Genomic DNA, 19,706 nt, shown 5'->3' on the forward strand with positions numbered 1-19,706 from the left:
CTCACAGGTGCTGCTAATGCTGCTAATGGGTATCGTAGCTTCCCGGCCCCCGGCAAGTTTGAAGAAAGAAGGAGGACCACACGTATTCAAAATCCAAATTTCAGGAACAGGAGTCTTCTTCTTCGCCCAGAAAAAGAAGAAGACTTTTTGAAGCGTGAAGGCTACCGTAGCTGTAATACGTACTTTGAACTGCGTGGCGGTTTGCGATGTATGATCTCAACACTAGATGGGAGAAATTCCTACACATTGGACCTTTAAGAAAAGAAACACAACGCATTAACATAAAAAAACACCATAAAATAACCCTAGCAGAATTTTACAACATAATGCCATAAAGAACTCAAAACAGCAGCAATAAACACATGCAACATACACATAAAAAGAAAATTAAATTAAAAAGATATGCATACACTGTACAAAAGGAACAATTTCAATATCAAACAAGTTAAGCTGAATGTGTAAAATAAAATGTCAATGGGTCAAGGGGTAGATGCCACTCTAAAATGCATATGAGGTGGAAATGTGAAAAAAAGGAAGAAAAATACATATAAAGTGTCACATAATGAATATGAATGGTCAAATACTTTGCTATCAATTAGAAGTCTGTTTAAGGTGTGTATATTTTTATTGATTCAGAAAATATACACAATTATCATAGTAATAAAGTCGAAGCATGGGATAGAAATGTACAGGACATCAGGCAGCTCCTTCCCATCAGTGACATCCGTCCATCCTGACAGGCCTGGGTCAAAAACACTCCTTCAAATATGAATAAGAACCTCTCCGTCATTGCCTGCCACAGTGGAAACCAAAACACACACTTCTGGCGGACTCTAAAGTTTAGTGGTGGTCTTTCACCCCCAGGGCTGTCAGAAAGTAAACAGTACTCTTCTCTCCAGGTTCCATCTTTACACAATCTGTCACATTCTGGCAAAAATGTATCTACACAATTTTACATATATTCTAAAACAAAAACAAAAAGCAAAAGGAAAGAACATACCACCAAATGTCGTATAACTTTCTCAAGTCTTTTTCAGACCCGGAGTTACAAGCTGGATTTAGGCTTCATCATATCATACAATCCTCATGGCTCTCCCTTTTAAATCTGTCCTCAACTCAAAGCAGTCTTCCTCCTCCTCCTTCTCTTTCCACATTCAGCGAGCATGTTTTCCTTGTTAGGCTTTCCTAGGTAAGACAGTAGGGCTAACAAGTGTGCTGAAGAAGAGAACGTTTTAATTGGGGACAAGTCTTCTGTGATGATTCATGGGTAATTCACCATACACAGTCACCTTTCCCCTCCTCCAGCCCCTCAGGCTCTCTGAAGCAAATCGAAAGGCAAAACGAACAATTAAAGACAATAACACACAGACGGTCACTGACACTTGTTGACAAAAAAAAGCAGCCTGGCTCCCATTCACAAAATTCCCCGCAGCCTCTCTAATTCATTCCTCCTCCTCCTCCTCCTCCTCTGATCCTCTCTTTGATCCGTTTCCAAGCATTCTCCTGTCGCATCTTGTGATAGGGCCTGAATACACTTTTGTTTTATGTTCATCTCCATAGTTGTTTACATATTTATTTATAATCAAGAACACCATAAGCAGCGGATGTAGCTCTCAAACATGATCGGTTTGATAGTTGATTTTAAATGATTTTATCACAGGTGTAAACCACAGAATAACTGAAATTTAGTCCGTTTTGTGCACTTTGATGTGTTTTTTTTTCTTCTGCAAGTTGAGTCGATGGACAGGTGAATATGCGTGAAAGGAGGGGCGGGCCCAGTGTGTAGTTTCACCCACTCCCGCCCCCCGTCCCCCCCGACCACATCCCGAAAAAGCTGTACCGTCTGGTTCCAGTCAAGAGTTTGTTTTGTCCCGCTGGTTTCTATCATCTCAGTGTTCCTTCGGCTCTTGCCCGGTCACCACTGTTCACACAGCATACTGACAGACACACGAATGGCCTCCATCCCCTCTTCAAGGGTCAGAAACGCTTCCTCCTGCTCCTCTTGTTCTCCTCCACTCACTCATGTTTTCATTCATCCATTTGAAAAGTAAGGGGTATTTGATACCCTGCAGCTGCTGAACCACAAGACAACAAAACACAGAAGGGAAATGTCAGCTTTTAGGTTGTGGAAAAGATAAAAATGGAAATATGCTATATTTTCCTTGAAATGCTACAAACAATAAAAAAAAAAAAAAAAAAAAGTCAGTCTCCCAACACTCTCTGACTTCTTTACCCTGTCTGTGGCGTTGATCCCGAAGCCTTGGTTCCTACTGAAGGTCACGAATATATACTTTCATCTTTAAAAAGGGCTAAAACAGCTTGTAGTTTGTTTCTCTTTTAGCAGATGTTAGTCAAACAGGAGTAAATGGCGCATTTTTTGGTGACTATTTCCATCATCAGCACATTAGATGCCCTAGTGTTATTTACTGTGTATGTAGGATCGACTCAAAATATAAGTTCATGGTGATGAAGGTGCATATAACATTAGGGATATATCGATTTTATCGGCTGGCCGATATACCGGGCCGGTATTTGCATTTTTATGTGTATCGGCATCGGCCGATACGCGGCTGCTGCGTTTGCCGATAGTTTTTTTCCCGGCATTATTTACAGACAGGCATCCACAGGCAGCTCTGTGTTGCTGGAGACGCTGCAGTTCACGTGCAGACCATGCACTGCCCCTCCCCCACTAGCAGAATGCTGGAAACCTGCCAGGCTTCCAGTACCATGGCAATTTTAAATTACAAATCAAGCACTTTATTTCAGTGGCTACTTTTCACGTTTATTGTTTTCTTAAATTATTTAAATGTGTTGAGGAAGGACATTTTGTGATGACCTGATTATATCTGTCTTATGTCAGCAAGCAATGCATCATCAAGGCTGTGTTGTAGATGTCGATGGAAGCCTTTTACCCTTGCACAGTTAACCATATGCTGTGCACCCATCCATATGATGCACATTGCACACATAATTTGGGTGATATGAATGTAAGATGATTGCAGAAGTGACACTGATCTGTGTTTTTGTTTATTAATTTTAAAGAAATGGCAGAGCAGATTCTGAAAACAAATCCAGGCCTGTATCGGTCATCGGCTAAGGATGATGGAAAAAAAATCGGCATCGGCACTAAAAAATCCATATCGGTCGATCCCTAATCAACATTGATGTTTTAAATAGTTTTCGAACAACAATGGAGGTCTATAGCACACATGAATAAGATACATTAGGCTTTGATACAGACACAATAATTTGTAATTTGTGGAGAATAAGAAAAATAAAGTATAACACCAGACTTATCCTGTGAATACAGGGCATTACGACATGGACTTTTTGGCATCCCACTTCAAATACTTTTTCATTGTTAACGTGACAATGATACATTCAGTCAGTTTGGTCTATAATGTTTAGTGTATTTGAGTTTTTTTGTTAAGCGTGTTGAAATATTCTGTCTTTTTCCGATTTTCTACATTTTCCAAAACTAACCAACTGTGAACTGTGAACACCCAGTTGTGAACACATCATTTGTGGCTGCATTGCTTTAGATTGCAATAGCAAGAGGAACAGCAACATTCACTCTACAGGGAAAATACCAACTTTTTAATTCTAGAATAAAAAAACTTTTCATGAAAAATGTGGGTGTGGGTGGGTGTGGGTGTGGGTGGGTGTGTGTGTGTCCATACCTGCCACTGACCTGCGGGCCAGCCAGGAGGAACTCACTTTGCCAGATGTTCAAACGGCACACTGACCTGAGTGTGGAGGGAAAGATGAGAAGCTTGAAGCAGATCAAAGGGAGACGAAAGAAACCTGAAACTGTATTTACAATTTGAGCTCTTCCATGCACATATCCTGTATGCTCTTTTGCTTCTCGATTTACATCCTGAGTTTAGTTTTCTTTCTGGCGATTTGATCAGAATATGGCTATTTGTGACCTGTTGGCTGTTTCACAGGGGTTTTCCTCTCACAGGGGTTTGCTGCTAGCATGGAAACATTTTTAGAATATGGGTCGACCCACAGAGACAATTGAAGCACGGGAACTGAATAAAGGTTTGGACCAGAGAGAGCAAGCTAAAGAAAAACCAAAATCAGAAAACCACCACAAAGTCATCTTATTCACTGGGGAGCAGTGGAAGGCTACTAAAACTGAACTGAATTATTTACAACTTTCAAAGATCACAGGATATTATGCAAATGTGCTGGTTTTGTCTGCATCATAGTTAATGTATGCAAATTCAGACTGCACAGTGTAAATTGAGATTGTATTTATTTGAATTTGAAACATCTGCTCCACCAAATTGTTATAGTGCATGTGAGATTATATGAGTAGCGATGTAAAGACAGCCTGGATATTTAGAACGGCTGGTGACATTACTGCAGGATGCAGACATGATCCCTAATAAATGAAGAAGCATTGGAGAGAGTCCAATTACATATTATAGATTATAAGAGGCTTTGGGCCTTGGTGGATTAGTCTATTCTGTGTTTGTATCATGTCAGATTTAAACTGAGCACAGTAACAAAAACTCTTCACATCAGTATATTGGTGGTGGTAATTTCGAGTAGATTATGTTTGAATATTTTCCTAGCTCCAATATTTGCAATTTGGCATCATGAATTATCAATTTATATCAACATGAGTTGCAAGCATTACAGAGAATCCAATGTCAGCAGTCAAATGTAAATCAATTTTATTCACACACAAAAAGCAATCAATGCTACATGTGAAAAGAGAGCAATATCTGCTGCAGTTTATTTACGGTTGAGTTTTGTAAATTCTTAAATAACAAGAATAAGAGTCCACAGTCATACTAATGGCTCTGTGAGGATGCACTTTTGCACAGTTGTGCTTTGAGTTCCAAGCTAAGGCCAGCTTACGAACATGCTCGCAACGACAATGCTAACATGCTGGTGCTAAGCAAGTCAAATTTTTACCATGTTCACCGTCTTAGTTAAGTGGGTTAGCATACCACCTGGGAATGGCCTTGGTAATGCAGGTATTAGGTCACGAACCAATCACAGAAGTCGTGAGAATATAGCATCCAAGGACCGCGAACCTCTGTACACAATTTTTGTGCCAATCCATCAAGTAGATAGAAATCAAGATATTTCACATGTAAGTGAAAACTTTGACATGCTGAACCAGGAAAAGTAAGATGATCACCAGTGCCAGTAGGATTCATCCTCAGGGGACCATGAATGTCTGTACAACATGTCATAGAAATCAGCCCAACAGTTGCAACTGGACTAGAGTGGTGGACCAATCGACTAGCATGGCCGCTAGCATGGCTAAAAAGGATTCAGGAAACACACAAACCCCTTCAGCTTGCATCAATGAGAGGTCACCGCCTTCTCTAAATATTAGGTGCACGCAGCATTATATCTAAAGCATGTCATTTGCACTTGCAACAAGTGATGACTGTGACTGTTTGTTAGCACTGTGCCCTATGAATCGCCACCTTAAAGGACAATTCTGGCGCAAAATGAACCTCGGGGTTAATAACACATGGGTAACGAGTCGACCGTTCTCTGGGATATGTTTTCATGCTAATCGAATGTGACTGAATGTTTTATCGCAAAGCGCTAATTAGCTTATAAAGCTAGTCGTCGGGGCACGCATAAGTAAAAAGAAATCGCTATTTCTACACCACTAACAAGGCTCAAAATAGCACCACACTTCCATGGTAGCATAATGAGGGTACCTACATGTAAACCGAAGCATTGAGAACTTTGTAATTGTACAGACAGTTTATTAAAAAGTTAGTTTATAAAGACCGTACCGTACACGTATACAGGCAGGCGCCATCTTGGGAAAACAGTCATGAACGACGAACGCCGTGTAACCAGTAACCAGTAACATAGCTCAAGCACGGCGTTCGTCGTTCGACTGGTCACATTCGATTAGCATGAAAACATACCCCAGAGAACGGTCGACTCGGTACCCATGTGTTATTAACCCCTAGGTTCATTTTTGCGCCGGAATTGTCCTTTAATCTGCAGCAGCATGCGCATAAAACATGCAGCAACTCCCTTCTTCTTCTTGCTGAACCTGTAAAGCCACAATCTGCCTACCTGTGACGCAGTGATGCGTGACTGGTCAAGGCGTGCAGTCAGGTCGGAGGAGGAGACGTTGGCGGGCGCCCCGCGATGAAGCCTCATGGCCACCTTCCTCTCTCGCTCGGCTCGCTCTGCTCGCCCCGCCTGAGGAGAGCGGTTACCTGCACACACAGATAGACACGCGCTTGAATTGAAAGCCTTCAGTCTGTTACGGTTGTATCTCTAAAACCACGGACAACATCCTGACCTGACGGCTGGACCCCACGTGAGGCCGGGTTGGAGGGAGCAGCGTCCGCTTCGTTCCTGACTCTGTTGGCTGCTGAAGGGTTCGGACCAGGCGGCAGAGCTCGACCCCCAGCTCCTCTTTGGCCTCCTCCTGCTCGCTCCTCCGGCTCCTTTCCCTCCCTCCTCTCTCTGTCTCCATCCTCTGCGGTCCTGCTGGCCCCCTGAAACACAGAGAAATGTGAACGTACGGCTTTTAAACCTCAAAGCTGGAAGTAGTTTGCAAAAAGCATAGTCTATATCCACGACGTTCCTCTTCCGGGATTGCTCCGTTGCCGCCAGAAATTCCACCGGAAGTCACTCTTTTGGGCCGGATGTCCGTTACCTTCCGCTTTCTATGTGTTGTAATTTTAAACTCCGGTGGATTTGTGAGGACTATGGTTAACTGCTCCTCAGATCTCTGCAGGGTCAATCCAGCTAGCTAGCTAGACTATCTGTCTAATCTGAGTTTTCTGTCGCACGACTAAAACAACCTTTGAACGTACACATGTTCCACCAAAACAAGTTCCTTCCCCGAGGCTATTTTGCAGCGCCACCGTGGCTCTGTCTTGGCATAGCGGCGCCCAAGACGATTGTGATTGGTTTAAAGAAATTCCAATTAAACCAGAGCACGTTTTTCTCCCATCCCGTAATGCTGTGTGGACTCGACCATGACCCTCCTCCGCAGCGCTGTGGAGAAAGGTCTGGCAATGCGAGACAAGCAAAAGCAGTGTTCCGTTACTACAACTGTTACGGAGTGTGACAGGTCTGAATTTTGGATGAGCCACTCACAAACTTCAGCATGTTCCAGTCAAAGACGTAGTCGTAGGAGAAGCCCTGTCTGTGGAAAAGGTTCCTAAAGAGCTGCCTCAGGTATGAGTAGTCTGGCTTGTCGTCGAACCGCAGGGAGCGACACAAATTCAGGTAAGTGGAGAACTCAGCTGGGAAAGACAAGAGAGAAATCAAAAATCAGCTTTATTGGCTAAGTATGTGTGCACATACTGTACAAGGAATTTGACTCAAAGCTGTCAAGGTGAGGTGGCAAGCCTTCTGAGAAGAATTGTGACAGAAATATTGCAAAAGCCCTTTTTAAATTAGCTTTACTCACAGGGGTATCCCTTGCAGAGCACCTCGATGGGGGTGGACATTTTCTTCTCACTGATGCGTTCATACTTCTGCCTCTTGGTGGCAGCCTTGAGGCCCTGCCAGGGCAGAGAGCCCAGGTTGAAGTACATGAGTACGTAGCCCAGAGACTCCAGGTCGTCTCGCCTCGACTGCTCTGTGGAGGAAAAAACAGAACGAGAGAGAGAGAGAGAGAGAGAGAGAGAGAGAGAGAGAGAGAGAGAGAGAGAGAAGGGAGGAGTGCGTGAAATGGCAAAAAAGTTTCAGGGGGGAGAAGCAGAAAAGGAAGAGGAGGAGACAAAGACAGAGGTGAAAGATAAAAGGAAAGGAAAAGAAACAAAAGGAGGCTGCAGTTCTGAGAATCCAGTCCTGATCAATAAACATGCATATTGCAACATATTCTACTGACTGTGGACTGACCACAGTGGGGTTAGCAGAACACACACATCCACACCTGCACAGATACAGTATCTTGGCCAACCTCTACGTGGATGCTGTCTTACCGATGCCCAGATGGGTGTTGATGGAGGCATAGCGGGCGGTGCCGGTGAGGTTCTTATTCTCACGGTAGGGGATGTGCTGGTGCGTTCGGGCGTCACGGTATTTTTTGGCCAGGCCGAAGTCGATAATGTAGACCAGGTTGCCCTTCTTGCCGAGCCCCATCAGGAAATTGTCAGGCTTCACGTCTCTGTGGATGAAGTTCTTGGAGTGAATGTATTCAATCCTACTGATCTGGAATGGATAAGAGATGGGAAACAGGATTTAGTTGGGATAAAGGAGAGTATTAGTGGTTTTGGAAGCTGTAGCCCATTGATAAAAAAGTGCAGTTAATGAGAGCAAACTATTAGTTTTTCGGGTTAGACGCTTCAGGAATCCCCCAGGTAATATCATGTGAGTAAGCTGTAAAAATCGACTTAGAGAGACTTGAACCTGGCTTGAGCCACAAAATGTCTTAAAGGGGTACTCCTGCAATTTAGCACTGCACTTTGATATAATTGGAGGACTAAAAAGACAGATTTGAAAAAGAAATGGTCAAAGTCGAATCAGCAGAGGGAGAGATATCTTGACTGTTAGTCCTGAGTATGGGTTAAGCTAAAAAAACACTGGATCCTACAACCCCCATAATGCAACTCAGTATGGTACTTTGTTACATAGATGCCCACATCTTAACCCCCAAGTTCATGGGATAAGTCGTACTCCTTTTGACAAGTAAACTGGTCTTCATGTGTAAAATCTATCTTTTGTCAAAGTTACACAATGCCATTATCATGTAATAACGCATGTTGCAATCGGGAACTGTTTAAAATTCTTTGAAAAAAGATGCTCTGACATCCAAGATGTGAGTTAGCTACCAAAAGGCATTCTATTACTGTAATGAGTTATATTGCTTTGAAATTAAGCCAGAAGACGAAAACTAACAGATGGAAAATGTAAAAGGGTACATACATACTGCTTATGTATTTTGGTGTTTTAAAAGATTGACTTTAAGCAGGCAACAATAATATCTCAAATGTCATAGTGTCCCTGAATGCACCAACAATGAGGGTTTTTTTTTAGCAGCACATGCTCACAGCTGCAAAACCAAACTACAGTTATGAATTTTGACAAAAAACGTAATGACATCTTAACAGTGATGGATTACCTTTCACAGCTCTGCAAGCTGATTTTCATAGTGTATTTACAGAAGTGGAGGTCAATGGCTGCCTATAAGGGAAAACGTTCCACTAAAATGATCATAGACAGTGAACGAAATGGACACATCAACGCCATAGACTTCGACGGAGACCAGTGAAGTCAAGTAGAAGCACTTTTCCCGTGATGGCTGAGCGTTACTGCGCAGCCTCAAACTGAACTTGACAACGTAGATGTGACGTGAGCAACCTGTCTGAAATGTGTAAGTCTTCTGGTAGCTGTGCCAAGAGAAATCTTTTCGTGGATAAATGTTACTTCATATGAATTCACTTGCCACATACCGAAGTATTTCCAATCCATCAAAACGTTGCTGAAATATTTTGTTCCAATGCTTTCATAGACTCTCTATGGGCTTCGCCCTAGACTGCATGCCTCCACGTCCCCCCAATTTCCTGTGAGCTTCTCCTGTACTTTACGGTAATTTCTCTATTGTGCAACAGTAAGTCGCGTGGTTATGACACAATCTAAACCCAATCACAAAAACATCTGCTACGGGGCAATAACGTGAGGTACAAGGTAATGGAGCCTTTTATGCATTGTTGTGTTTCTTTAGAAATAAACAATGGACAAATAGTCTTTAAACGCTTCAGATGTAAAGTTATTCGCTGTCAAAGTGATGTCATAATGAATGGGAGTCAATGGAATGCTATTGTGGGGTGTGGTCCTTTAAGCTATTTGATTAGTATCCTTTCTATATTGCTCTAAAACATGTGGGTGCTGGTCAAATGCATTAAAAAAAAACACCCACTGTGGAATAAAATTGAAATGAAATTGAAAATTGACTACAAATACTGTATATGAATTAGAATCTGTCTTTTTTTAAGTTTTAAGATGAGTGAGTACTTTGGTCTGGATGTCTGGTAAACAGTAACTCCTTTTCAGAGAATCAGTTACTTTTACTACTGGTCTTGATAGGTAGAGCTGGGGTACTGGGAGTCTTTATATTCCCATAGTTATAGAGTGTTTAGTTTAAAGGTCAGTTTTGAAGGCCACAAGTCTCATTGCCCAGTGAAATAATAGTTGATTCATTGGTATTGATCAATAACCCTGTCAGCCTGTCTGCAGATAAATAAAGGTCATTTTATGTAATGGGACAGTTCAATTCTTAGTTATTGCCAGAGGAGAGGAGAGAAGAGGAGAGGAGAGGAGAGGAGAGGAGAGGAGAGGAGAGGAGAGGAGAGGAGAGGAGAGGAGAGGAGATAACGATTAGGAAAAGAGGTCAAAGTTGCCAAAGAGAAAATGGGAGGAAAAGAACAAATGTGCCAGTTGCAGACTAAAGAATGACATATGAGGCTCATAAAAGACACCACAGGCTGACCCCTACATGACAATGGTTAGGGCTGTCTTGCGGAGCTTCCATGTCCCAGATTGGAATTGACTTTTATGGAGGAGCTGAATGGGCCAAGATAGTGAGGGGATAGGCTTTGTCCCGATCCAGGAAACAAGCTTCGGAAGTTTGGATGAGAATTATTCTCAGATTTCAAATGATCCATTTAGTTCCAGTCTAAAAATAAGGCACATCCTTTTTTTTTTTTTTTTTTTTTTTTTTTTTTTTTTTTTAAATCGGTGTAACTTCCCAGCCTGAGGTTGGCTTCGGTGCATTATGGGCAAGCAAAGGTGCAAGTTTAGACAACTGTAGTCTTTTTAGATGGGATTGGAACTGCGCAATTTATCGTGTACCTTTCCATAACGATCACTGTTTATGTATTGTTTTTCCTTGGGCGCCTTGAGGGACCTCTTTATAAAGAATAAACCCAGATGGAGCCTCCATGAAACACAATAGTGTTCGGTGAGCTCTTGAAGTCATTAGTTACTACGGAGGGACTGTGTGGCAGTTATTGGCCCTGGGTCTCAGGAACAACTCTGACGAACTATTGTGTTTTACAGCGTGGACTGCCGGCAGTCGGTCAGTCAGTCTCACCATCTGGTCGGCCAGCAGCAGGACAGTTTTCAGACTGAACTTGCGGGAGCAGAAGTTGAACAGGTCCTCCAGACTGGGGCCCAGCAGCTCCATGACCATAACGTTGTAGTCGCCTTCCGCTCCGCACCACTTGATAGACGGGATCCCCACTGTGGAGAGGAAGGGAGGGGGAATCAGTGGGTTAGGAAACAGAATAGGGCATAATAACCATAGACTGATAGATAGATAATGACACGGGGTTGAGAGTGTATAAACAGGTCATAATCCACCAATTAACAATGACACACACTTTTCTTTTCACTTATTTGACTGGACTTGCAGTTTGCATTTACACTACTACTGCTATTTTAGCAGAAGATGGACCTTTGCATTACTTTTAGGTTTTTCAACCTCATCTATTTTTCATTTAAATGGTAACTACAATTTTTTTCAACCTGGACCCTATTTTCCTATGTTTTTGGGCCTGAGTGACTGATGGGAACAACACTCTTTGACATTGTTCCAGTATTAAGCAAGAACACAGCAGTAGGCAGCGGTGAAACAAGCTACAATGTAAGTAAATTGTATTTACCTTCACAAAAGTGGTCGTTTTGCCACTGTGTCTCCAAAACAACTGCAATCGTTGCTGATTCCCCTTACCAGCTCCAAATACCCCTTAGCGCCCCCTTAAACTCTTCACTGCCTCTCAGTGTAAAGTGCTAGTAAAGCTTTCAAAATCCCCGAAATGCTTCTTGTGCATCTTACCTCCGCCCTGCATCATCTTGTAAAATTTGCTCTCGATGTGAAGCTGTGGATGTTTGGTTTTCACACATTCCAGTTTGATGGCTACTTCCTCTCCTGTAGCGATGTTAGAACCTGATGGGAGAAATGCCAGCGATGTAGTTGCAACATGTCAATCATTCCCAACACAAAAAGGGTCTTTTGACCTATGAAATTTAAGAGTGAGATCTACTTAACATTGTTCACATGAACTGGAATATGTGTTATATTCTTTTGCAATGAAAGAAGATAAGGAACAATATCAGGTTAACACAACACAAACTCACCGAGGTAAATATCTCCAAAGGATCCGCTCCCTATCTTCCTCCCAAGGCGGTACTTGTTCCCCACCCTCAACTCCATGGCTCCTGAGCTTTTTTAACTCACTGAAGGGGTAAACACACACACACACACACATAGATACAAACACAAACAAACACACACACACAAAGCTGTCATCAATCAGTGGTGATCAATAGAGTAAAGGACAGTGGTGCAAAGCTGCAGACTTTGAACTGAAAGCCTCAAGCCTTGGTGCGGCTGTATCATTAAAGAAAATAATACTGGAAGCTTGGGAAGAATCGACAGCAGAGATGAGAAAGTATGAAAAGTGCAAATTACCGAGGCAAAGCGGTGACGTAGGGCAGCCTGAGTTGAATCACTGGAACTAGGAAAGAAAATGTTGCTCACTTCCAGCTTGACTCTATGTGACTAAACCCAGTGTGGAAGCAAATCATTTTTCAATACGCAGGATCTAATATAACCACCCTGCTCCTGTCAGCCATGTTTTATTTATTTATTTTTAGTTAGAGACATTACACCTTCAGAGGACACAATAATAAACTCTGGTATCTCAGAGGACAACAATGTGGGCCAATCAAGGGTTTATAAAGTGCATGGGGAAAAGGTGCGATCAAAGAAGAACCGGGTGTGTAGTTTAGTATAACATGATTTATTCAGAGCTGAAAGGAGGGGGGGTTGTACAAGCCATCTCAATAAACTCCCAATTACTGACTGGAGTCCCCTGATGAAATTTCGAATGAGTCACGTTTTCCTCACCCCAAGCCTGTGTGAACAGCCATCAAATATAGGGACTTAACAGTGGGAATTGACTGAGGGCTTATTTCGACAGAGGTTGTGACTGTTTACAAGCCGGTTTGGCATTGCACTAAACGCTGACTAAGTTCATTTTGTTTGTCTCGGCTGCATTGTAGACCTACGTACACCCCGTCCACATACACTGAGCAGGGGGGGAAATAAGGCAGAGCAAGCCACTGCTGCACATGACCAAACCCTTTACCTGAGGTCTCTCCAGCTCATCTCCTCCTCTCTCATAGCTGCTATACTGTCAGTGTTACAAAACTGAGATCCAACGTTGCTGCAAAAGGACTGCAGACACAGGCAAGACGTTGTGTATTTTCAGAGCGAAATACTTCATGCAGTTGCCCCAGATACCACAGGAGAGGAAACGGGGAAGGTGCTAAATGCAAAAAACACATCGCTCGTCCCCCACTGACCATCAAATGTGGCAATAATTCCCATAACCGCACCCTCCATGTACAGGTAGGACCTCTGAACAAGCACACACCCAGCCCCAACACGACTCTATATTTAGACCTTATTTATCTAACCCAAAACACACACACACAAAGCCTCCAGACACCTTGACTAGCCAACATACACCCCCAGTCCACCCCACCCCTCCTCACCTCACCGGGTTATGGCAGGCTCCGTGGTCGCCCGATGGCTCCGTCTCACTCAGGACCCTGGACAGCGACGCACCGACGCGGCTTCGGGCGGCTCATAACCTCGGAGATCTGTGACCCGAACCCCCTACTCCCGAAAAAGACCCCCCCCCACCCCCCAAACAAAAAATACAGTTGAAACGAACCGACTGCAGCCCCGCGACTCTGGAGGATTTTCACTGTCACGATTTTTATGCTGGGGGAGGAAAAACACCGAAACCAGACACTGAGGTCCCTCTCTCTCTCTCTCTCTCTCTCTCTCTCTCTCTCTCTCTCTCCTCTGGCTGCTCTCCTCTCTCTCCCCACTCAAACACCCCCTCCCCCCCCAGTTTACACCATTGACAATATCAATGATGTCATCCACAGACTTAAAGAGATGCCCGGATTATCTTAAAGCCGTCGCGCTGCCGCTGCTGCCTGTTTTTGCGGACGTGAATGTATCAGCGCCAAGCTGATACGTGTATTTTCACCAACACACCTAAATGAATTCCTAAAGTACACACATTAGACAATTACAGCATGCACAGGTAAGTGCTCTGTGTGTGTTAAACTGTGCGTCTAGAAGTGTCAGCCCCCTCTAGTGGTAGGCCTACTACTCCTGACAAAAATGCATCACTTTAATACCCAACATTAAATGTTAACATTTAATCATAGGCCTGTTTGAAATGGAATTGCAGTATATTCGATTCAGAGTACGATTCTGTATTATTCAGTAGCCTATACAGAACAAACTGTAAACCGCTGTAAGTGCAACCCCATTTATATATATATATATATATATATATATATATATATATATATATATATATATATATATATATATATATAAATCGTAATATGGCATGAGTGTTGTCTTTTCCTGGTTTTAAAGGCTGCATTACAGTAAAGTGATGTACTTTTCTGAACTTACCAGACTGCTGTAACTGTTCTGTTATTTGCCTTTACCCACTTAGTCATTATATCCACATTACTGATGATTAGTTATCAAAAATCTCATTGTGTAAATATTTTGGGAAAGCACCAGTTAACCCTACAATATCGTTGGGGTATCAATATCGAAGTAGCCTATTTGTGATATTTGAGTTTCTCCATATCGCCCAGCCCTACCAACAATGTGTTATGTAGAATATATCACCAGCTAAACTTGCACAAAAGTAGGCCAATTCGTGTTTTACACCGTCTGTTGGACTAGTTGCTATGACTAGTTGCTTAACTAATGTTAAGTAAAAAAAGAAGCACTCAGACATTTTTTTGCCAAAATAACACGTCGACGAAGCACGAGAAGCCCAAACGAAAAAGAAGAAAAAGCAGCTGTCCTAGCATAACAGGATCTGTTCGGACCAATCAGATTGTCGGACAGATGATCAACAGTAACATAATCAACCACGTCACCAAAGAACGCTTGGGTTGAATTTGTTGAGATGTGTAGATTCCACCATCGCGTCTCTTACAGAAGATATCGACAGCGCATTCATTTTAAAATCCTCAGCGTCCAACTGCCCGAAAGTAAGAGAGAGACTGAAGAGAGAGCGTTATATGGTGGAGAGAGATAGAGAGAGACTGAAGAGAGAGAGCGTTATATGGTGGAGAGAGATAGAGAGAGACTGAAGAGAGAGAGAGCGTTATATGGTGGAGTGACATAGAGAGGGACCGCCGGCGCTAGAACCAAGCCGTGAATCAGAGAAATAAAACGTGTTTTCGCCGATCCATCTCGAGAAATGCAACTGTAGCGAGCATGTCACTATCACTAACGTTATCCACATTTATATTTACAAGAAACAAATGATATATCCAGCTTCAAAAAAGTCTAAAAGTTGGAAGTTAGAACGAATGCACGCGAATGCATTGTGCAAAGAGTGGTTGCTATGGAGACGATACACAGTGTTGAGTTCCGTTGCTCTGATTGGTTGGAGGTCTATCCAATGAATGCAGAGGCATTTTTTTTCCTGGTTCGGTTGGAACACGCCCCATAGTCACAGCCCAATGGAGCGGTTTCAGACTCATTCTGACTAGAATCTGAGTATGACCACGTCAGGCTAAATGAAACCCATAAATACAATATGAATACATAATAAACAGAATGTGTTCTAGCAGACTGATTGTGATTGGTTAAGGTTATGGGCGTGTATCGCAATTGATTTGAAAATAAATCCTCTCTAAACGTCTGTCGATGTTTGCGAACCTAAATCACCCTTTCCTAAAGTTGTCAATCAGAGAGGAAACCTTGGACTTGAGGGACATTATCTGCATTGCAATTACTTAATTACTCGTTTAAAAACAGAAAAGTTAAAACAGAATAAACATGACAGTATAAGAGGGAATGGAAAACCAGAGACTGCGCCAGAATGTATGCAGCATTCACCCTAACATTAACTTTTCTAGCACTGCCAACAAGTACAGGGGACTTTTTTTTTTTGCTTATGGAACAAAGATGCATTGGCAGCCAGTCCCATTGACTTTACAGTCGAATGGCAAAGGAACAACTGCATTTATAAGATGGTTGGCATCTAACCTGAAACAGCAGGAAAATGGGCTATGAATACCTGACATCCTATAGGTCAGAGCCGGCCCCATAAGCAAACTAAGCGTCTGCTTAGGGCCCCGTGGCTACCAGGGTGACCCAAGAGCGCTTAAAATGTCCCACAATAGAGCTCATAACAGAGCCGGTCTATTTAAAGATAGCGTTGCTGCTAATAGGTCTCATATTAGTCTTTAAATGCGTATTTGTACATTATGAGTGCTTAAACTAATATTTACAATACACAAGTTGGTTAAGTGCCAAGTGCAGTGGCAACATGTTACAATGTGGAGAGTCCCCAAACCAAATCCTGCTTAGGGCCCCCAAAAGTCTAGGGCCGGCCCTGCTATAGATCAACGGTTAACAACTCTGCCGCACAGATCAAACAATAAACCACTACAGACTTCAATTCAACCTTTATTATCTTGTTCTTTTCTGCTTTAAATTAATTTCCTCTCCTTTTTGTAACATCTGAAATAAATGAAAACATCCTGAACAGGAGTGATAATAAAGACTGACTTAATTTAAATTGATACATAATAACAAAAAAAGACAAACAGTAAAACATAACAGGTAATGTTTTTAACGTGTCTGTAAAACACTGTTCCAGCTCAGCTTGGTATGGTAGGATTTGGCATCTTAATAGAAATGCCTTCAGTTGGTTGCTTCGTCTTAAAAACAAAATATTCTCTTATTGCATTTGGCAGAAAAAAAACAGGAACAAAATGCAGCTAAAAAAAACAACTTAAGCGACATATGCAATAGTGCCAATGTTTTTTTCTTTTTTTACTTTTTAGCTATTACAATATCCAGACAGTCAAGCACGCAAACATGTATACACATCCACACACACACTTTCAAATGTAAGATGTCAGATTAACAATTATTCACTTCCCTGACTGGAGCAGATAAGTGTTCAAAAGCACACACACTCACTGTCACACACACTCACACTCACGCACACACAAATCTCTCACGGACAAGAAAGAAAAGAAAAACAAAACATTCAACATTGTAAGAATAACAGACACTCCCGATATCCTCGTCATTATCTTCATCACATCCTCCCCCATTCGGTCATACTGTCATCACTCCTTTCATGCATGCACAGGCAGGCAGGAGGGCACCTTGTACAGCGAGTAAATAAGTGATCGTAGTCATTAACATCATGACAATATATAATAACCAACTTGATTTCTCGAGTAAGAAAAAAAAAAAAATACAAATAGCGAGGTCAGTGTTTGAAGGGAAAAAAGGACATCTCTGAATTTCCACAAAGTTTCACACGTTTCTCTTTTCTTTTAAAACAGAAGAAAATATGATAAACAACCGACGTACATCAACAAGGAGATACAATTTTGCTTGTCAAATATAAGAGCAATGTGTAACTGATGAGAAGTTGTGAAGGCTGCTGACATGGCGGGCGGCCGCTGGTTGTTAGCCAAGGCCACTGCTGTTGGAACTTGTAGTCGTCCTGTAAGGTCTGTGTAGTTGTTTTGTAGCTCTGGTTAAAAAAAAATGGAGGGATTTGTGGAGGATGTGTCAACAACAAACCCAGAGGCATATAGTGCAAGTTCGGCTAATGTTGTTTCGGTTTTGATTTTTCTTTTTTCTTTTTACCCTGGGTCCCATGTTGATGACATATTTTTGTAGAGGTGTCGGTACCTACTTTTCCCACATCTCAACAAAGGTTGCCGATCGTCCATTGGACTCGGTCGTGTGGCGCCGTCCCACATTTTCTACAAACTCCAGATCCTTCCCCACTCTCAAACTTCCGAACATGAGAACTTAGAAGTACGCCAGCCAGCCAGGTCTATGATGGCTCAGTCTGCAAGTCTGAATTTTGAGATTCAACCGTTAAATAGTAATACAAAAGAAGGAAGTTGTGGCACACTAAAAACAGCAATAGCTAAACTTGTTGACATGTACGACTCTGGCTGAGCCTGTCTACAGTGCATGCCTGAGTGATCGGGTCTCTGAATGCAGATGGTGAGAATTGGAGTAGAAAGACAAAGAGCTATCCAGTTGGGTCCTAAAGAGTGTAATGGTTTTCACCTTTTTTTTTTTTATCCGGTTCAAGTTTTACTGTTGTCTTCATTTAAAGTTTAGCGGTTTAATGTGTATGTGCTGAAAATAATGTGTGCATGTACTCCATGTAGCCTGTGTGTAGTATGAATGTTGAGTGACCAAAGTAGCTTTGATTCATGTCATCTCTACAAGTAAATAAATACAGAGTGTGACATATGTATTACAACTTGGGTGTAAAATGTGTGTGTCAGTCGGCGCCCTCAGATGGAGTCAGCCCCCCCGCCCAGCAGGTCCCCTGGCAGCAGCGAGGCGGGGCTGCCCATCTGGTGACGGTCCTCAAGTGCTGGGGAACCCCAGAGGCTACTGCTAGGGTATCCCGCCCCGCTCATCCCACCCATCCCCCCCCACAGACCCTGTCTTCCGGCCTCCATGCCTCCAGCCCCGCCCACCCCGGTCCCATTGCTGCTCCACTGGGTGAAGATGCCCAGCCCGGGCCCCTGGGTGGAGGACTGGTCCGATGAGCTGCCTGTGCTGTCCAGACTCTGCCACCCGGAGCTGGAAGGCCCGGCTCCTCCGTTTCCTGCTCCTCCAGCTGTGGAGCCTCCTTCTACTCCTCCCCCACCGCTGCTTCCTGCGCCACCCCTCTCGCAGCTCCCTCCGTTACCGTTGGCCCCCACCGCGGAGGATGCCGTCGGCCCGGAGCCCGCAGAGCCGGCCGTGGTTCCTCCACTCCCTGCTCCTCCTGCCTGGGAATGTGCAATGTAGCGAGCCACATCCTCCTCGCTCACAAACTCCGCCAAGATGGTGGTGTTACCCAGAACACACCTGATAGAAAACAAAAAGTCTGTCTGTCAGCCTTATGGGGTTTACAATAAATTATACTGTAAAACACGTCATGTGATACAAGTTCTTGTTTTTATGCGGTACAATTCTTTCCATTTTTACTAGATGAAATAGATTTACTAGTTACCACGATACAGTATTACTGTATATAGCGATGAGGTGAATAGGCTTGAATTGACGGAGGTTTTCGGTAACAAGATGCCTTATACCATGCCCACATACTAATGGTAAAGCAGTTAATGACTTGAAATTACAGTGCCTCCCAGTGCCAAATCGTTTGACATTTTGGGAAATACACTTATTTGCTTTCTTGGCGAAAGTTAGATGAGAAGATTGATACCACTCTTATATTTGTATGGAAAATATTAAACTACGCCGGCAGACGCTTAGCTTAGCTTAGCATAAAGACTGGAAACAGAGAAACAACTAAACTGGCCAGAGACGGTCCTGAGTGTATTGATTCCAATGGGAGAAATGATTGTGAAAACAGATGACTGATTTTTTTTCCACCCCATAGTCACCAAAGTAAATATTGAACCCATTCATCACAAGCCATATATCTCCTGAACATTCGGACACAAAAGGGCCATTTTTCAAACAGACACATCAGGAGAAAATTAACTTTGTTTCTGTATCAGGACCAAACTCTTACAATATCTGGCAACACAGATAAGCTACGTGAATGTCCTAGCAAAACTAATTTTCATTACTCTAGATATGTCTTTTAGCGGTGTAAATATGTCATTTTAGCAAAATAAAATATTAA

The 19,706-nt window shown here is 42.8% G+C and overlaps 2 protein-coding genes across 6 annotated transcripts in view; both read right to left on the bottom strand.

Moving 5' to 3' along the window:
• Positions 1-1,832: 1,832 nt before the first annotated feature.
• On the bottom strand, positions 1,833-13,619 carry csnk1e (casein kinase 1, epsilon). 5 transcript variants are annotated; one of them, XM_028567515.1, is made up of 12 exons: positions 13,521-13,619; positions 13,107-13,195; positions 12,094-12,192; positions 11,792-11,902; positions 11,048-11,196; positions 7,938-8,166; positions 7,421-7,591; positions 7,105-7,253; positions 6,299-6,497; positions 6,067-6,212; positions 3,681-3,746; positions 1,833-2,075 (listed from the first exon to the last, which is right to left on the bottom strand). In XM_028567515.1, exons 3-11 carry the CDS (start codon positions 12,167-12,169, stop codon positions 3,714-3,716), a joined length of 1,263 nt encoding a protein of 420 aa, XP_028423316.1. In that variant the 5' UTR covers positions 12,170-12,192; positions 13,107-13,195; positions 13,521-13,619; the 3' UTR covers positions 1,833-2,075; positions 3,681-3,713. The 5 variants fall into 5 exon arrangements, with proteins under 5 accessions (XP_028423316.1, XP_028423314.1, XP_028423315.1 ...); XM_028567513.1 differs by having other exon boundaries at positions 13,107-13,286; positions 13,516-13,619; XM_028567514.1 differs by lacking the exon at positions 13,107-13,195.
• Positions 13,620-16,473: 2,854 nt separating this feature from the next.
• The window catches only part of tnrc6ba (trinucleotide repeat containing adaptor 6Ba), a 29,023-nt gene continuing 25,790 nt past the window's right edge, over positions 16,474-19,706 (bottom strand). Inside the window, exon 23 of the mRNA XM_028568582.1 lies at positions 16,474-18,922. Within this exon, the coding sequence (XP_028424383.1) occupies positions 18,358-18,922 (565 nt within the window). The 3' untranslated portion in view covers positions 16,474-18,357. The remainder of the gene's footprint in view (positions 18,923-19,706) is intronic.

This window comes from Perca flavescens, chromosome 21 (genome assembly GCF_004354835.1).
Source record: "Perca flavescens isolate YP-PL-M2 chromosome 21, PFLA_1.0, whole genome shotgun sequence".
Taxonomy (NCBI): Eukaryota; Metazoa; Chordata; class Actinopteri; order Perciformes; family Percidae; genus Perca; species Perca flavescens.